This window comes from Schistocerca americana, chromosome 11 (genome assembly GCF_021461395.2).
Source record: "Schistocerca americana isolate TAMUIC-IGC-003095 chromosome 11, iqSchAmer2.1, whole genome shotgun sequence".
Taxonomy (NCBI): domain Eukaryota; kingdom Metazoa; phylum Arthropoda; class Insecta; order Orthoptera; family Acrididae; genus Schistocerca; species Schistocerca americana.
In genome coordinates this window covers 153,204,528-153,219,364 of record NC_060129.1, presented here as the reverse complement: position 1 = coordinate 153,219,364, position 14,837 = coordinate 153,204,528, and the positions used below count along the sequence as shown (strand labels likewise).

Below are 14,837 nucleotides of genomic sequence, written 5' to 3'. Positions count from 1 at the left end.
GATTTCAGTGAGTTTTACAGGTCAGGAAATGACCGACTGAAAGAGCTGTTTATTAAATGTTGCAGTGGCTTTATTAATTCATTACTACATTCTTTCAGAAATTTTGCTGAGATGTCATCCCAGCCACTGGATGTATGTACTTTTAAGTTGGAAATGGTTTTCAGGATTTCCAATTCAGTAACACCTCAGGAAGAATGAATTACTGACATTACTTAGTGGGTCGATCACCTCCTCTCTACTCAGCTTACTAAACTGGTCTATGAATCTTGCATCCTTCACTTGGGTCACTCAGTAATTTTTCATTGTGACTTGTTATTGCACACTGCATTGTCTCTCCCTCCACTTTCCTTATTTACTCTGTTAATACATCAATAAATTGAAGATAATTTTATACTATTAGCTAAGGAGTCAGTCCACATCCCCTACTATTATAGTTTGTTTTTTATGAGGTGAGAGTTTAACAAGTTCCTCTAAATGACAGAAAAATTCTTCCATGTTACTGTAAGGTGGTCCGTATAGTCCATCTATTTCGAAGGTTTCTTCTTATTGCAGCTATTTCAAAAACCATCTCACATGCAAGTTGAATAAGATCATATCTTAAGCTTGCTCAAAGTGTAAGAGGCACGAATGTTGAAATTTTGCAATTTGTATATATCTAGTAAGTTTTCCCATCTGTAAAATAAGTTTCATTATAATTTGTTTACTGTAACTAGAATACTTATGGAACCAAAAAATCAGTTCTGTGCCCAGTATTCTTCAATCCTAGGTAAATTTCAAATAATATAGGAATAAAGGAGGTAAACTGAATAGAAGTGTGGAGTAGCCTACAAGTGCATAAAAAGAACGAATACTATGTGCACATAAAGACTTGGCAACAAAACGAAAATGATTCTGCGACGAATTAGTGGACACACTTAGTCTCGCATATGAAGAAATTTGTGTTGTGATTTGAAATTCTCAGGTACATCTTTCGACGACAGTTGCCACCTCGTGTTAGATCTCCTTCAGTGACAGCCTCGGGATTTTCTCGACACATTTGGATTTCTGTTGTAGGCTGTTGACGAGCCGAGCTACTCCGTGGCGTACGCGCAGATGTGCAAGGTGCTCTCAAACATGCAAGTCGCAGATGGCAGCAAGGAGGGGCAGCCCGAGAACTTCCGCAAGCTGCTGCTCAGTCGCTGCCAGCACGAGTTCGAGAAGAACACTCAGGCTGACCTGAAACGTGACGACCGCCTCAAAGAGATCGAACAGTGTACAGACCCGGTAAGTGTCCTGTGTAGCACTGTTTGGTATAAGGTTATGGTTGTTAGTTGTCACACTTGAATTCATAGATCCTACAAAAGTTTTAAAGTCTTTGTCCTAAAGCAGGAAGGATTGTGAACGTAACTGTCCTAAAGCAGTGCGATGCGTACCTAAAACCCACCTGTGAACTTTGGGGGTTCCAGAGTGCTATTAGATAAAAAAAAAAAAATGGAGTGCCTGTAGAGAGCAGTGTACAGCATACTACTGATTTTGTATTTGTGAAGCAGCATGTTAACTATCAGCAGCAGATTAATTCTCATTATTAATTGGTATTTACATGAAAATTTGAAGTGTCTGAGTCTTCAAATGAATTTTTTTTTTAAATAGTGAAGTGCGTCTCTTCTCTGAAGTGTTGGTTTCTTTTTGAACATCATACCAAATTTTAATTTATTCAGAACACGTTTTTGGGCATCACTAGTAATAATTTAGAGAGTTTAGTATTTCTTGAAAACTAGATTCGATAACTAAACAGCTTTGTTCGATGATAAATATGTGATTCAGATTAAAGTAAAGCTGGTTCTCAATAAAAAAATCAAACCAACTTCTACACAATAATACTAGTGTGATACAGACACTGGTCCTAACAGCTGTGTGGTTATGCTCGGAATCCTTTCTTTCGCATCACTCAGAAATATTTTAAAGTTCAATAATGTGTATTTAACAAGTGAATTACACTGGTTTAGGATTTTGTCTGGGGACTGAACATCAAATGCTAAAAGTACAAAAGAAGGGAAGCCGTATGTCTTAGATTGTTGGAGAGGGCTCTTTGAGTATGTCCTCAAGACTCTGATTGTATTTTAAAAAACTGTATTGCAATACCATGGATGTAACTTCAGGGTTAGTGGGACATCCAGACCATGGAAAAACTCTTTCTACCATTACCAATTCTACAATTAGTCATGGTTTTGCTCATTGCAGAACAAATTTTGAAATCGATGTGACGCCTTCATGCAATAGGATTAGCTGTACGTTGATGCATCTTAGAAAATGAGTTCTGTTATTTGTTCTTTAGTAATGCTGTAAAGTTTCATCTGCATGGTAAAAAGATTCAAATTATATTTGTGCTCAAGATGTGGATTATATTTTGCAGTGATCAAGCCAGAGTATTAAATCCACTGTGAGAGAGTCAGTTGTTTGTATTGGGAAAGGAATTGGAGGGGGAATAAAGTCTTCCACAGATGCATATTTGCAGGCTAAAGCCTATGCTATCTGTTGTTGCTTCCATTAAGCAGGCTGAAACTGTAAGAATCTGACAGTAGTTGTTGCAGGACTACACGGCATACCGTTGGCCGAGAAAATATTTATGCTTTCAGTTTCGGGATCAACATAGAATAAAGACTCCCTTACTTGTAAGAGTTGTCTGAATATTCTACAAGAAAAAAAAACTTGTGCCCAGCGACAGATATATGCTTGACGGGGATACTATTGATTGGATGATGTAACATACTGCAGTCTTTATTTAATGTTTTATGTTGCACTTACTCAGTATAACGATGCGGAGTCAATTTGCAGTCTACTGGTACGAATTGTGTTCATATGACTGCATCCAGACCACTAGCAGATGAGTTCCCATGTAATACTGTAAGTACAGTGAAACTCTGCTTTTAAACTTTTCAAGGGACTTAAAAAAAATCATGTAAAAATGATTTAAGCTGTAAAAGTTATATATAGGATACTCCCATGTACACCATGTATGATATGTGTACATGGCAGGCATCAGAAGACTTGTCAGGGAGTTGTTTATTATGTAATGAAGGTTTACTATCTTATAAATCGTGTCATAATCGATGTTTTTGACAGCCTGCAGCTGCCATTCGTTACTTGAGTCATGAAATACTGCACTAGTTCCATGTTTTTTCATGCTTAGCATGACACGTTTATAGAATTTTTTCTCATTATAAAGTACAAATACATACATAGGTATTTTGTGTGATGTTTAAATGTGTGTTACTCTGCATCTTGCACTGTAGCCTTTTTTATTAATATTTTTTATTTTTTTTATAATTATCAAGCACTGTGCCTTACCAGTTACGTAGAAACACGCGCACACACGCGCACGCACGCACGCACGCGCACGCACGCGCGCACACGCGCGCACACACGCGCACACACACGCACACGCACGCACACGCACGCACACACACACACACACACACACACACACACAGTCATTTCCATTATTTGTGTAACATCACAAAAAATACATACATAAATGCTGCACTTGACAATGAGAATAAATTCTCGAAAGAAGTTTTGCTGAGCAAGAATAAAATACATAACTGGTGCTGTGTTTAAATTAAAAACATTTGAAAAACGCAAAGTGAATGATGGTGTCAAATGGTTGTGATTGGTTGTGATATTTCGTTCGAATGAACCTAGGTACTCCCATCAGTCACCAAGCCAAGTAGAGCTTGGCAGTGGCTGGAGATAATGTCATGAATTGTTCCAACTGTTACATATTTACTGGTTCAAATCTGCTGAGTAGTGTGGCCTGATGTTGAGAAACTAAACCGCATAATCTTTGTAAACACTACTGGATGTCCAACATCATTCCAGGGTCAGTTTTTCTCCACAAACAGTTTTTCCTAATGTGTAAACCGCAGGAAAATCAGAAATATGTTGATGCAAAATCGGGTAAAAATTAACATTGTGGGCATAGGAAATATGATGGGACCGATAAAAAAAGAGTCGTAAATGACGAGAAACATTAATTACGGGAATGTAGTGTAACTGTACGTAATACTTCGGCAATGAATATGCAAAACTCTTGTCAAAGATATCTTGTTTATTGATCTGTTGTCCTTCCTTGTTTTCATTGATCTGTTGTCCTTTCTTGTTAAAAATTCATCTGGCTCTTCAACCTCAGCTAGCAGTTTCACAAGAAAGCCTATTTCTAGACCGTTACAACAATTTTTAGTAGGCTTAAGTAATTTTTATCAGTTTCTCTATGTTTAAATTTCCCTGCTACTCTTGAGAGAGAGAGAGAGAGAGAGAGAGAGAGAGAGCGCGCTTAATCTTTACTACTGACCACCTGGTCTTTGTGTCCTTTCTAATTAGCTGATTGGGAATGATACTTTCAACTAATGACTTATTTATATCAGAGAATAAGTAAAAAAATAAATTTTTTTCCCATTTCCAGATAAATGTCATACCTGTATGCATTTACAAACTACCTTTAAAATCCATTGTCCTAAAGTGTTTATTTCTGGTTGCTATCTTGGAGGAATGTTTGTGCTGGTTGCAGAAGATTGTTCTCCCTGTTAACTGTGCAGAATTATTAAGTAGTTGCTTCTTTGAGCTTTGTCTGCATTGTCGTCTTCATTGTAAATATTAGAAAATGTCTTATCAAGTGGTAAGATTTGTCACTTGTCTGCTAAGAGTACTTTTATTCTGATTGTTGGTCATAGTACCAAACTTTTTCTTTCAACTTGCAGTTGCAACACAAAATTATTTTGCTGCAATAAATTGAGGCTTACAAAATGTGTCTCCCAATTTTGGAGTGAATATAGGCAGATATCTCCATGTTTCTGTTCAGCTCTTGCTCAGTTGTTTGGTAGAAAATATGAAATATCAGAGCCTTAGGAATTTGTGCAAAATATTTATTGTGATGACTGTTACATGATATTACTATACCAGACAGTGTTCTTTGTTATTAGAAGTCACCACAGTTCATGCAGATCAAACTTTTAGATTTTGTTCAGCTATTCAGTGTGTACCCAACGGTTACTCCAGCCTTAGATGTCACAACTGATAGTGCGTCGGCATATAGGCTACATAAGATTGAGAAGAAAATTACAGAAGAGAGGTGGCATGGTAGTACCAATGTTTGTTGAATACATGTAAAATGCTCATATAGTTTGCTTAACATTTGTTAACTAACAGAACAATAAAACATTTTCTATTTTTGTTGAACAGGAAAAGAAAAAAGAACTGCAATTAGAGTTTGAAGAGACGGAAAGGCGGTTACGTATGAAATCCGTAGGAAACATTAGGTGAGTACAAGAAGCTAATGTATGCTAATAGATATTTTTAAAACTTGAAATGAGCCTAGTTTTTTGTGCAACATTATTCAACATTTTGCGGTTCAATTATAGTGGGTGTATCATGTGCAAATTATTTTCTAGCAAATGTCTTGTTGATAAACTCTTTGAAGTAATGTAGGAAAAGACCGATTGGTATGTAACGTAGACATGACATGACAAGTTGCATACAGGACTAATACACTGGCACACAGCTTTCAGCCGCAGCCTTCATCACACACACACACACACACACACACACACACACACACACACACACACACACACCTCATGCACATGACTGCCTACTCCCATCTCGGGCCAGAATGCATCACATGGAATGCAAGCAGCAGGAAGGGGTGGAGAAGGGGAAGGGATAGTAGTGTACGGCTGGGGGTGGGAGGGGGGAGAACACTGTCTCGTGGAGTGTGCAGGTCCTACAGTATCTTACAGGTGGATACTTCTGTGAAGCGTGTGGGGACAGCGTGTTACCCTAGGTTGAAACCGGGGTAATCATGGGAGCGGAAAATGTTTTGCGAGGACAACTTCCATCTGCACAGATCAGAAAAGCTCGTGGTCGAAGGAAGGATCCAGACGGGTCGCGTAGTGAAGCAGCCATTGAAATAGAGCACGTTAATATTCAGCTGTGTGCTGTGCCACAGGGCACCCATCTGCAACTTGACGTGCCTTCTTCATGATAAATAGCAGTCTCTTTTTCCTGCTTTGTTGATGTTCCTACCTGGAGTTTCCATTATTTTGACTATTGGAAGTTGAGTGTGTCAGTGATAAAATTGCTACAGCCTCATTATTGTTACTGCATTATTGACATCATCTGTGATTTCCAGTTGAGCGCACTAATGTATTTGCTTTTGCTTCAGGTTTGTAGGAGAATTGTTTAAGCTCGGTATGCTGACGTCGAATATTATGCATCGCTGTATACAACACCTTCTGAAGCAGAGGGATGAGGAGTCGCTAGAGTGCCTGTGTAAACTGCTAACTACTATAGGAAAGGATGTGGAGAGCAAAAAGCATGTAAGTTCTTAGTAAAAGAGGGGAGTGAATGTGAGTTTTGTGTGGCATGTGCTTTGTGATGTGATTTTTGGTACACTGTCGTGGATACAGTCTACTCGATAGAAGTTCATTAATCATGTTTCGGTTGTTGTAGCTCTTAGTTCTGTTCTAGCTAGGAAAAATTGGAGAGAAATTCTGCTTTATACAAGGGACAGTTTGGTAAGTTCAGTTGCACTCAGACCCATTTCAGCTTACTCTGCTAGCTTCAGGTGGTTTTTATTTTCTTTCTGAAAGTTATTACATGTTAACATCTTGTTTAAGGTAAAATTTCTCTCCAGTAACTTATCAAAGGCATACTTGAGCCCAAATACAAATGGTTAATGCATTTTAAAAACTAAGTAACTTGGTTTTGTGTTGATGCACCTACAATAAACTTACATGGTTTTGTGCAGAAGGCTCTCCTGAAATACAAAAATTCCGTAATATAAAGTTTACCAGTTGGTTGCAATTGCACCAACATATTGCGTGGCACTTTGGTAATGACCCAACAATCCCATTGTAATTCTGCTAGCCAGTGGCAAAATTATAAATTATTGTTGGGAAATTCAATGCATGCCCTATCCTCCAGGTCAGTTAATGTAGCTGGCCAGGATGGAAAGGTATGGGACAAACCAAACCGTTCTATTCTCTGAAAACAGTGATTAGTGCTATTACTGTAATCAGTTTGTTTTAGGCATCTGACCCATTAAATTATAAAATATTTATGGTTCAAATGGTTGCCTCTGGTGTGTAGAAGTTAAAAGTATGTCCGGTACAATTAAAAGTAGGGTTTGTGATAGTGGACCTACTTTCCAGGGAGGGAAGGAAATTACCTAATTGGTAGAAAATAGAAATTTACAGCTTTTCGTATATTCACATGTAATACAACATACAAGCTGTCACACGCTGTGTGCGTACTACACCCATCAAGAAATAGACTGTATTTTAAACTCCCTATATGTGACATTGAAATAAGTGTCTACTGTGAATGTCACACAATGAATGTAGGACTAACATCAGCTCATACTCGGTCCCAGTTGCAAGTTTATCTATTCCTTGGCTTCCTGGAGTAACAAAAAAATTGCAGTGTTGAATCTAAATGACTGAATTTACAACTTTGAAAGTCTATTATTACCTAAACTTCCTGTGTTTACAGCCCAACAAAATATTGGAAGGGAAACAGTTAATCATTTCATAAATGTTCATTGTTATGTGATAAAACTTGTGTTGAGCATGTTGTTCTATTATTTCTTTGCTACTTACCAGTTATGATTTTGACCTTCATTGGGTTGTTCCAGCATGCCATGATGCTAAAAAGCCATAATCAACGTTTTGCATCTTCCAGCACTAAGGTCGTTTCACATGCTTAATATCAGATATTTGACACTTCAACTCATTTGTAAACAGTTAGATATTCAAAGGTGTTTTATATGTGGGAAACTGATTCTTTAGAGTTGAGGGTGGATGTCAACTGGGAAATCCAGGAAAAGAGTGGGAATTTCTTCACCCGGGAGAAAAACAACTACTACTTGGGAAATTTTTTGAATTCTGGGAATATTTTGTTGTTTTAGTTATCAGTTAAATTTTTGTGATTTTGACTGGTACTCTAACAAAGAATATTACTGTATCCCACTACTGGAGGATAATACTGCAGCAATAAAACATAAACAATAGAAAAAAAGTTAGTCACAAAGAAATGCACCTTCTACAGCAGCACACACAAGTGTCCGTCAACAGCAAAATGTGTCAAGGTGTTAGGATGAAGAGACTATGCAATACTTCGTAACAACAAACTGCTTTTGATGAGCATGACGTCACAAATCCTTACATTAGATTAGTTCGAGCAGTTGCCAGAGGGCTCAAGCACATGCGAAATCAGTTGCACGTGCCTAATTATGCCTTTGAATATGGTTTACGAAAATCTGATCATCTGAGGAGTATCCTCTGATGTCCTATTTTTTTTATTATGTAATAGATGTTGTAGTGCTCTATACACACGAAATACGGCTTCCTACGCCATTGTAGCTGCGCAGTCACAGTGACACCTGTTTCTTGGTGCTCTGTGGCAACTACTGAAATGAACCTAACATGTCTCGGGGAAATATTGTGAATGGTGGTTTCAAAAGAGTTATGTTCAAAATAAATTTCCCTTTACACAAGATGAATTAAGTCGTGTGAGAATGTGAACTGTTTTTTAAATCACAGATTGTTTGACTCTTGCTTAAAATGTAACACTTTGAGTACCAGCCGTTTAGAATAATTTCGAGCCCAGAATTTTAAATTTTAGTAGTACAGTTGTGTAATGTATTGTAAAGTGTAACACACGCAGAAAAGACCCATATTACATGTGAAAGCTTAGCTTCTCTCATAGTTTATTACTCTTGGAGATCAATGTTACTTGTGAAAGTGGAGCTTTTCTTGTAGCTACATTACATATATTAATGTAAACCATAAACTTTTCCTATTTGTATGCTCACGCTACTTACGTGATGTTGCTGTTGGCTGACATGTTTCCTATACTCTCTGCTATCATCGGCTTGTGAGGTCATGCGAAATGAGCTATGATCAGCATACAAAAGAGCATCGCAATCTCAATTCCAGTGTTCCGCAAAACGAACGTTTCTCAGTCAAATATTTTTTCAAATGCAAGAATAAGTAAAAGTCAATGAATGCCAAGTCCCTTTGATTCCTATTCCAAACCTTTTTCTGTTTGTGAAAGTATCTTGTGACTAGTTGGCTGTGGCAGTGTTACAGTGACTAAATAGGTCACACAAACTTGCTGTATGTTGCTTTCTCAGACAGAAGCAGTTGTGTGCTCTTGTATTCTGTAGCTTAAGAGACAGTACAGTGTCCTTAAGAGTTACATGATAGGTGATACAGTTACCTGTACAGTTTTACAGTGAATATTTAACCCTCTGGACACACAAATGTGAAACTGCAAAGCTGTTTCTTCTTTTCTAGGATCTGTCAAATTACTTTGAAGAGATGAAGGTGCTTTCAAAGCAGCGCGGCCAGATCTCTTCGCGTGTGAGGTTCATGCTCCAGGACGTTATAGAGTTGCGTGACAACAAATGGGTTCCTCGGCGGGACGACTCCGCACCGAAAACGATCGACCAGATTCAGCGCGAAGCTGAGCGGGAGTCGATGATGGAAATGCAAATGCCATCTGGAGGTGGTGGTGGTAGTCGCGGGGGCGGTGGCGGTCGTGACGACAGAGGTGGTGACAGGAGAAAACGTAAGTTGCGTGTACTGTACGATTTCTTTACTGAAGTTTGTATGTGTAGGATAGGACTGCAAAATGGTTGTTGTGTCTTGGGCAAATGCATGGCTTTGATGGTGATTTACAGAAATAAAATGGTTAAATGTGCAAGAGCTTTCAGCTGAGCGCTCCTTTGCATTTTAAAGTGTTGGCAACTACCTGACATAGAAGACGAACACACTGTTGAAGGGTTGTATTTATTTGACTACATGATCTGGCCACAAGCTCAAAAAATTTTCATCTGTAATTCTGCCTCTTTGGTCTGATACACTACAGGAGTGACATGTCAACATAACCCTCTCGTACTAAAAATATTAGAAATTAAATTTGAGTTGTCTTATTAGACATACGTAGAGACCAAACAATGCGAAAAACAAGCTACGTACATTGATTGAACACACACATGTGAAACCACTGCACATTTAATATTGTCAACATTTGGTGGTAAGGCGAAATGCGGTTCATTTCAGCAATTTATAAATGTAAGGCTACTTCTGTAGCACAGTTCGTCTGCTACTGTGAGGTTCGTTCACAAGTGCTACTGTGTACGCCGTACCTTGAGGTGTCATGTATTGGTAGATGCTTTGCTTCTGTTGTGTTTTTACAATTGGGACAACAGTTCTACATTTTGTTGCTAATGGTTCTGATGAAGTACTTTGATGTCCAGGGCTGTGATCAGTCTGGAAAACTGTTTCTTCTAGCATACTATCACCAGATTGATACTAAAAGATATCTGCTGATATCATACCTTCACTGTCATTACTCAATTTTTCTTTCACGCCCATTTCCTCCTATAAATTAACGAAAGTTTATTGCACAGTCATCCAGTGTCTATGAAGGATCAACAATAGATGACTGGCGTTTTCATTAAAAAGTAATTAGTTTTCAGCTAACACATCATTTCCCCTTTCACTGCTGCTGTCACTCTGGGTCGGCATCAGTAGTAGTACTTTGCAAAAGGCATAACTGAATTTCCTCCTCCTTTATTCTGCAGTACGTTGTGTGAAACTAAAAAAAAGACTACCTGTCACAGCTGCTCATGATGATGTGAGATGTGCAGTGGTTTCAGAAGGAACCACCACAATAATTATGTGAACAAATACAATAAGCTTAATTATTATTGCAACATACAAAGTATGAATTTTAATACGACAGTTTTCTGTATTTAATTCCTGTGGAAAACATGCTTTACAGAGACAAATTCAATCACAGTTTGAAAAAAAGAAAACTGTGCACGGCCTGCAAAAATGGCTGCTATCTTTGCTCTTCTGGCTGCCAATATTTGAAACGTGTAGTAGTTCAAGCTGCAGCTGGTAAATAGCAGCACCTACTGGAGACATAAAGGGTGGCTGCGGATATATCTACTATACATACAACACAAAATGAGAAAATTCTAGGTTGTTTTAAATGGAACCACATTGTCCAAAAGGGTCTGCATTGCTGAGGATCAATATCAATATCCATGTTCAGATTAGATATCTTGGCATTATTGAATGAGTTTATGTTAAATTTAAATGTTGTACATTCTCACTCAGTGGAAAAGTTTTTTTGATAAAGATGCATTGGAACAGGTGGTGGTGGCGGCCCTAGCGAAGATGGGTGGCAGTCAGTCCAAAGGAAGAACCTCGACACCAGCAAGTTGCGGATCAAACCGGTGAGTACTGCTGCTGAATGTACAGGATAATTGAGAATTGTGAACTACACTTAGATGTCCAATTCTTCTTGTGAGGTAAGATTTTGTAAACGTACTTAACTGAAGGACCAGGTAGTATTAGTCTTACTGCAATTTTGTGGTAGTGGGTGTGGTGTTTGTTAATTTTGTAGTGACACAAACCATTGCCGCACTTTTTGAATTTCGTAAGAACATTTGTATACCTGTTAATCTGTGACTGCTGAAAGTGGGAATAACTTCAGAAGGAACTGACAGTGGTTCGTGTGTGTGTGTGTGTGTGTGTGTGTGTGTGTGTGTGTGAGATGGGGGAAGGGGTGGTGGGGGGAGGGCTTACATTAAGCATAGTGTGATTTGTTCTGCCAAATATAGTTGCTTTTGCATAAATTTAGGTTGATATGAACTCGATATTAGAAAGTGATAATTGTCGAAATTATTGGCAGTGGTCCACTATTTGGTTGTGCCAACAATGTCACATTTTGTTTTGTAGGATATTTCTTTTATTAGACTTTCACTGTTGGTACTTACTTCAGTCTATGCAGCACACTTTAAGAATAGAAAACTGGTAGGTGGTTGTGGACAGCATAAATTCCGGTTTAGGAGAAATGTAAAACATACAAGGAATTACAGATCCTATGGTTTGTTATAAAATGTGTTCAAGAAATGCAAACGTACATTGAAAGCATTTATAACCGTAGAGTGAGTTTCTGAAAATGTTGGCTGGAATAGACTCATTCTAAAACTGTGGCTATGAAACAGAAGCAGTGGTTGTAAAGGGCTGTGGCCTGTTCTGACGTTAGTCTTGGGTCTGAACAATCACTAATGGAAAAAAGACAAATTTGGAAAGGTGGTTACAGTTCGTGGAGAGGAAATAAAAATATTGAGGTTCATTAGTGGCGACGTAATTCTGTCTCATATGACAGAAGAGCAGTTGAATAGGATGGCTAGTGTCTTGAAAAGAGGTTGTGATGCGAATGCCAATAAAACGATGATAGTGCAGTGAGACAAATTATATTTGACAGTGGTGACTGGTTAGGTTAAGAACAAATGGAATGATGTAGAGAGGATATAAAGTGCAGATTGGCAGTAGCAAGAAAAACATACCTGCGGGAAAAAAAAAATTCGTTAACGTTGAATAGAAACTTGTTACAAAGTCATTGTCTGGAATGGCACCTGACATAAAACGAAGTGTGGGCGATCAGCAGTCCAGGCAAGAGGAGAACAGAAGCTTCCAAAATGAGGTGCTACGGGATAATACGGAAGATTGTATGGGTAGATCAATAACCATTGTGGTATTAAAATGAATTGTGTGGTGAAATGAATTTGTGGCCCAGCTTCACTTAAAAGAACGAACCTTTTAACAGGACACATGAGTCCTTTTTGTACTAGAGAGAAGTGTAAAAATAGTAGAGAGAGAACAAGGGTAGAGTACAGTAAGCAGATTGTAGGCTGTAGAAACAGAGGCTTGCACTGGCCTAACTACTATGCTGACCTTCCTGAAACCAGTCTTTGGACTGATAACGACAGCCACATACACAACATAAATAATAGATGTTCATGAAATATAAAAAGCCTCTCTGTGTGACTGCAAAGGATATGGTGTCACATTTATTGTGCAGTCGAGTTCGGTACATATTCGGCTCTCCTGCGGTTTTTCAGTGTCTGAGAACAGGTTATAATTTAACTTGACCAGAAAAGCTTGCAAGATCAAAATATCACAGCTTTAAACAAGCTTATCAAACATGCAGAGCAAAATACTGTAAAGGCTTTATACCCTAAGTGCAGCCCCCAAATCTTCATTCATAGTTATAGTTAAGCTTCTAAATGTTCTTGAAAGATGGATGTTGTTGTGGTCTTCAGTCCTGAGACTGGTTTGATGCAGCTCTCCATGCTACTCTATCCTGTGCAAGCTTGATCATCTCCCAATACCCACTGCAATCTACATCCTTCTGAATCTGTTTAGTGTATTCATCTCTTGGTCTCCCTCTAAGATTTTTACCCTCCACGCTGCCCTCCAATACTAAATTGGTGATCCCTTGATGCCTCAGAACATGTCCTACCAACTGATCCCTTCTTCTGGTCAAGTTGTGCCACAGACTTCTCTTGTCCCCAATCCTATTCAATACTTCCTCATTAGTTATGTGATCTACCCATCTAATCTTCAGCATTCTTCTGTAGCACCACATTTCGAAAGCTTCTATTCTCTTCTTGTCCAAACTATTTGTCGTCCACGTTTTATTTCCATACATGGCTACACTCCATACGAATACTTTCAGAAATGACTTCCTGACACTTAAATCAATACTGGATGTTAACAAATTTCTCTTCTTCAGAAACGCTTTCCTTGCCATTGCCAGCCTACGTTTTATATCCTCTCTACTTCGACCATCATCAGTTATTTTGCTCCCCAAATAGCAAAACTCCTTTACTACTTTAAGTGTCTCATTTCCTAATCTAATTTCCTCAGCATCGCCCGACTTAATTCGACTACATTCCATTATCCTTGTTTTGCTTTTGTTGATGTTCATCTTATATCCTCCTTTCAACACACTGTCCATTCCATTCAACTGCTCTTCCAAGTCCTTTGCCGTCTCTGATAGAATTAGTGTCATCGGCGAACCTCAAAGTTTTTATTTCTTCTCCATGGATTTTAATACCTACTCCGAATTTTTCTTTTGTTTCCTTTACTGCTTGCTCAATATACAGATTGAACAACATTGGGGAGAGGCTACAACCCTGTCTTACTCCCTTCCCAACCACTGCTTCCCTTTCATGTCCCTCGACTCTTATAACTGCCATCTAGTTTCTGTACAAATTGTAAATAGCCTTTCGCTCCCTGTATTTTACCCCTGCCACCTTTAGAATTTGAAAGATATAGGCAGAAATAATATACTTTTACTGGACAGTATGTAAATAAGGGACAAATTCTAATTGCAGTCTGACCTGATGAATGTATCACTGGGTGGAAGCAACCAGTTTGCTGCCTGGACACAAGGGGCAGGTGGCAACTCCGACTCAGACCGCAGCTCGGCGTTCCCCCAGACGAGCAACACGTTTGCCGCGCTGCAGGATGTTGACGACAAGAAGAGCGGTGTCATGTTCAGGTGGGTGTCACTTATTGTTGTACGCTGCTGCTTTCTCGTATTCATTCTGTAAACCTTTTAAGCTGTTAATATGTGTGACGACTGACAGTAGTGTGTTATATAGGAAATTGGCCTGTGGAAGGCGCTTTCATCCCTAAATCCAAAACTGTAGAGGGGCTGTCCCCAGTGCGCACAGATCAGCAAAGGATATACCACATAGCTCTGCAAAGAGGATTTTTCTGTATTTCAGTTGTTTACATTTAATGCTGTGCCAGAGATAACACAGGATGCTCCCCCAGAACAACCCAACCCAACTCAACTCAGCACACTTTCTGCCACAAGTAAGGGCAAAGTCGCACAACTTTGTTACAGACTTTGATTGCAGTGTGTTCTCTAAAAAGTTTTTGAAGCGATAAGGAACTGATACATGAATTCAATAGTGATCCCAGTTTTAA

General features: G+C 38.7%; 1 protein-coding gene across 13 annotated transcripts in view; it reads left to right on the top strand.

Moving 5' to 3' along the window:
* LOC124554092 (eukaryotic translation initiation factor 4 gamma 1-like) overlaps positions 1-14,837 on the top strand; it is a 656,327-nt gene that overhangs the window by 615,055 nt on the left and 26,435 nt on the right. For all 13 annotated transcript variants that reach the window (XM_047128148.1, XM_047128144.1, XM_047128153.1 and 10 more), the window contains 6 exons: positions 1,054-1,263; positions 5,218-5,294; positions 6,200-6,353; positions 9,333-9,606; positions 11,202-11,284; positions 14,237-14,403. In XM_047128148.1, coding sequence (XP_046984104.1) covers positions 1,054-1,263; positions 5,218-5,294; positions 6,200-6,353; positions 9,333-9,606; positions 11,202-11,284; positions 14,237-14,403 — 965 coding nt within the window. The remainder of the gene's footprint in view (positions 1-1,053; positions 1,264-5,217; positions 5,295-6,199; positions 6,354-9,332; positions 9,607-11,201; positions 11,285-14,236; positions 14,404-14,837) is intronic.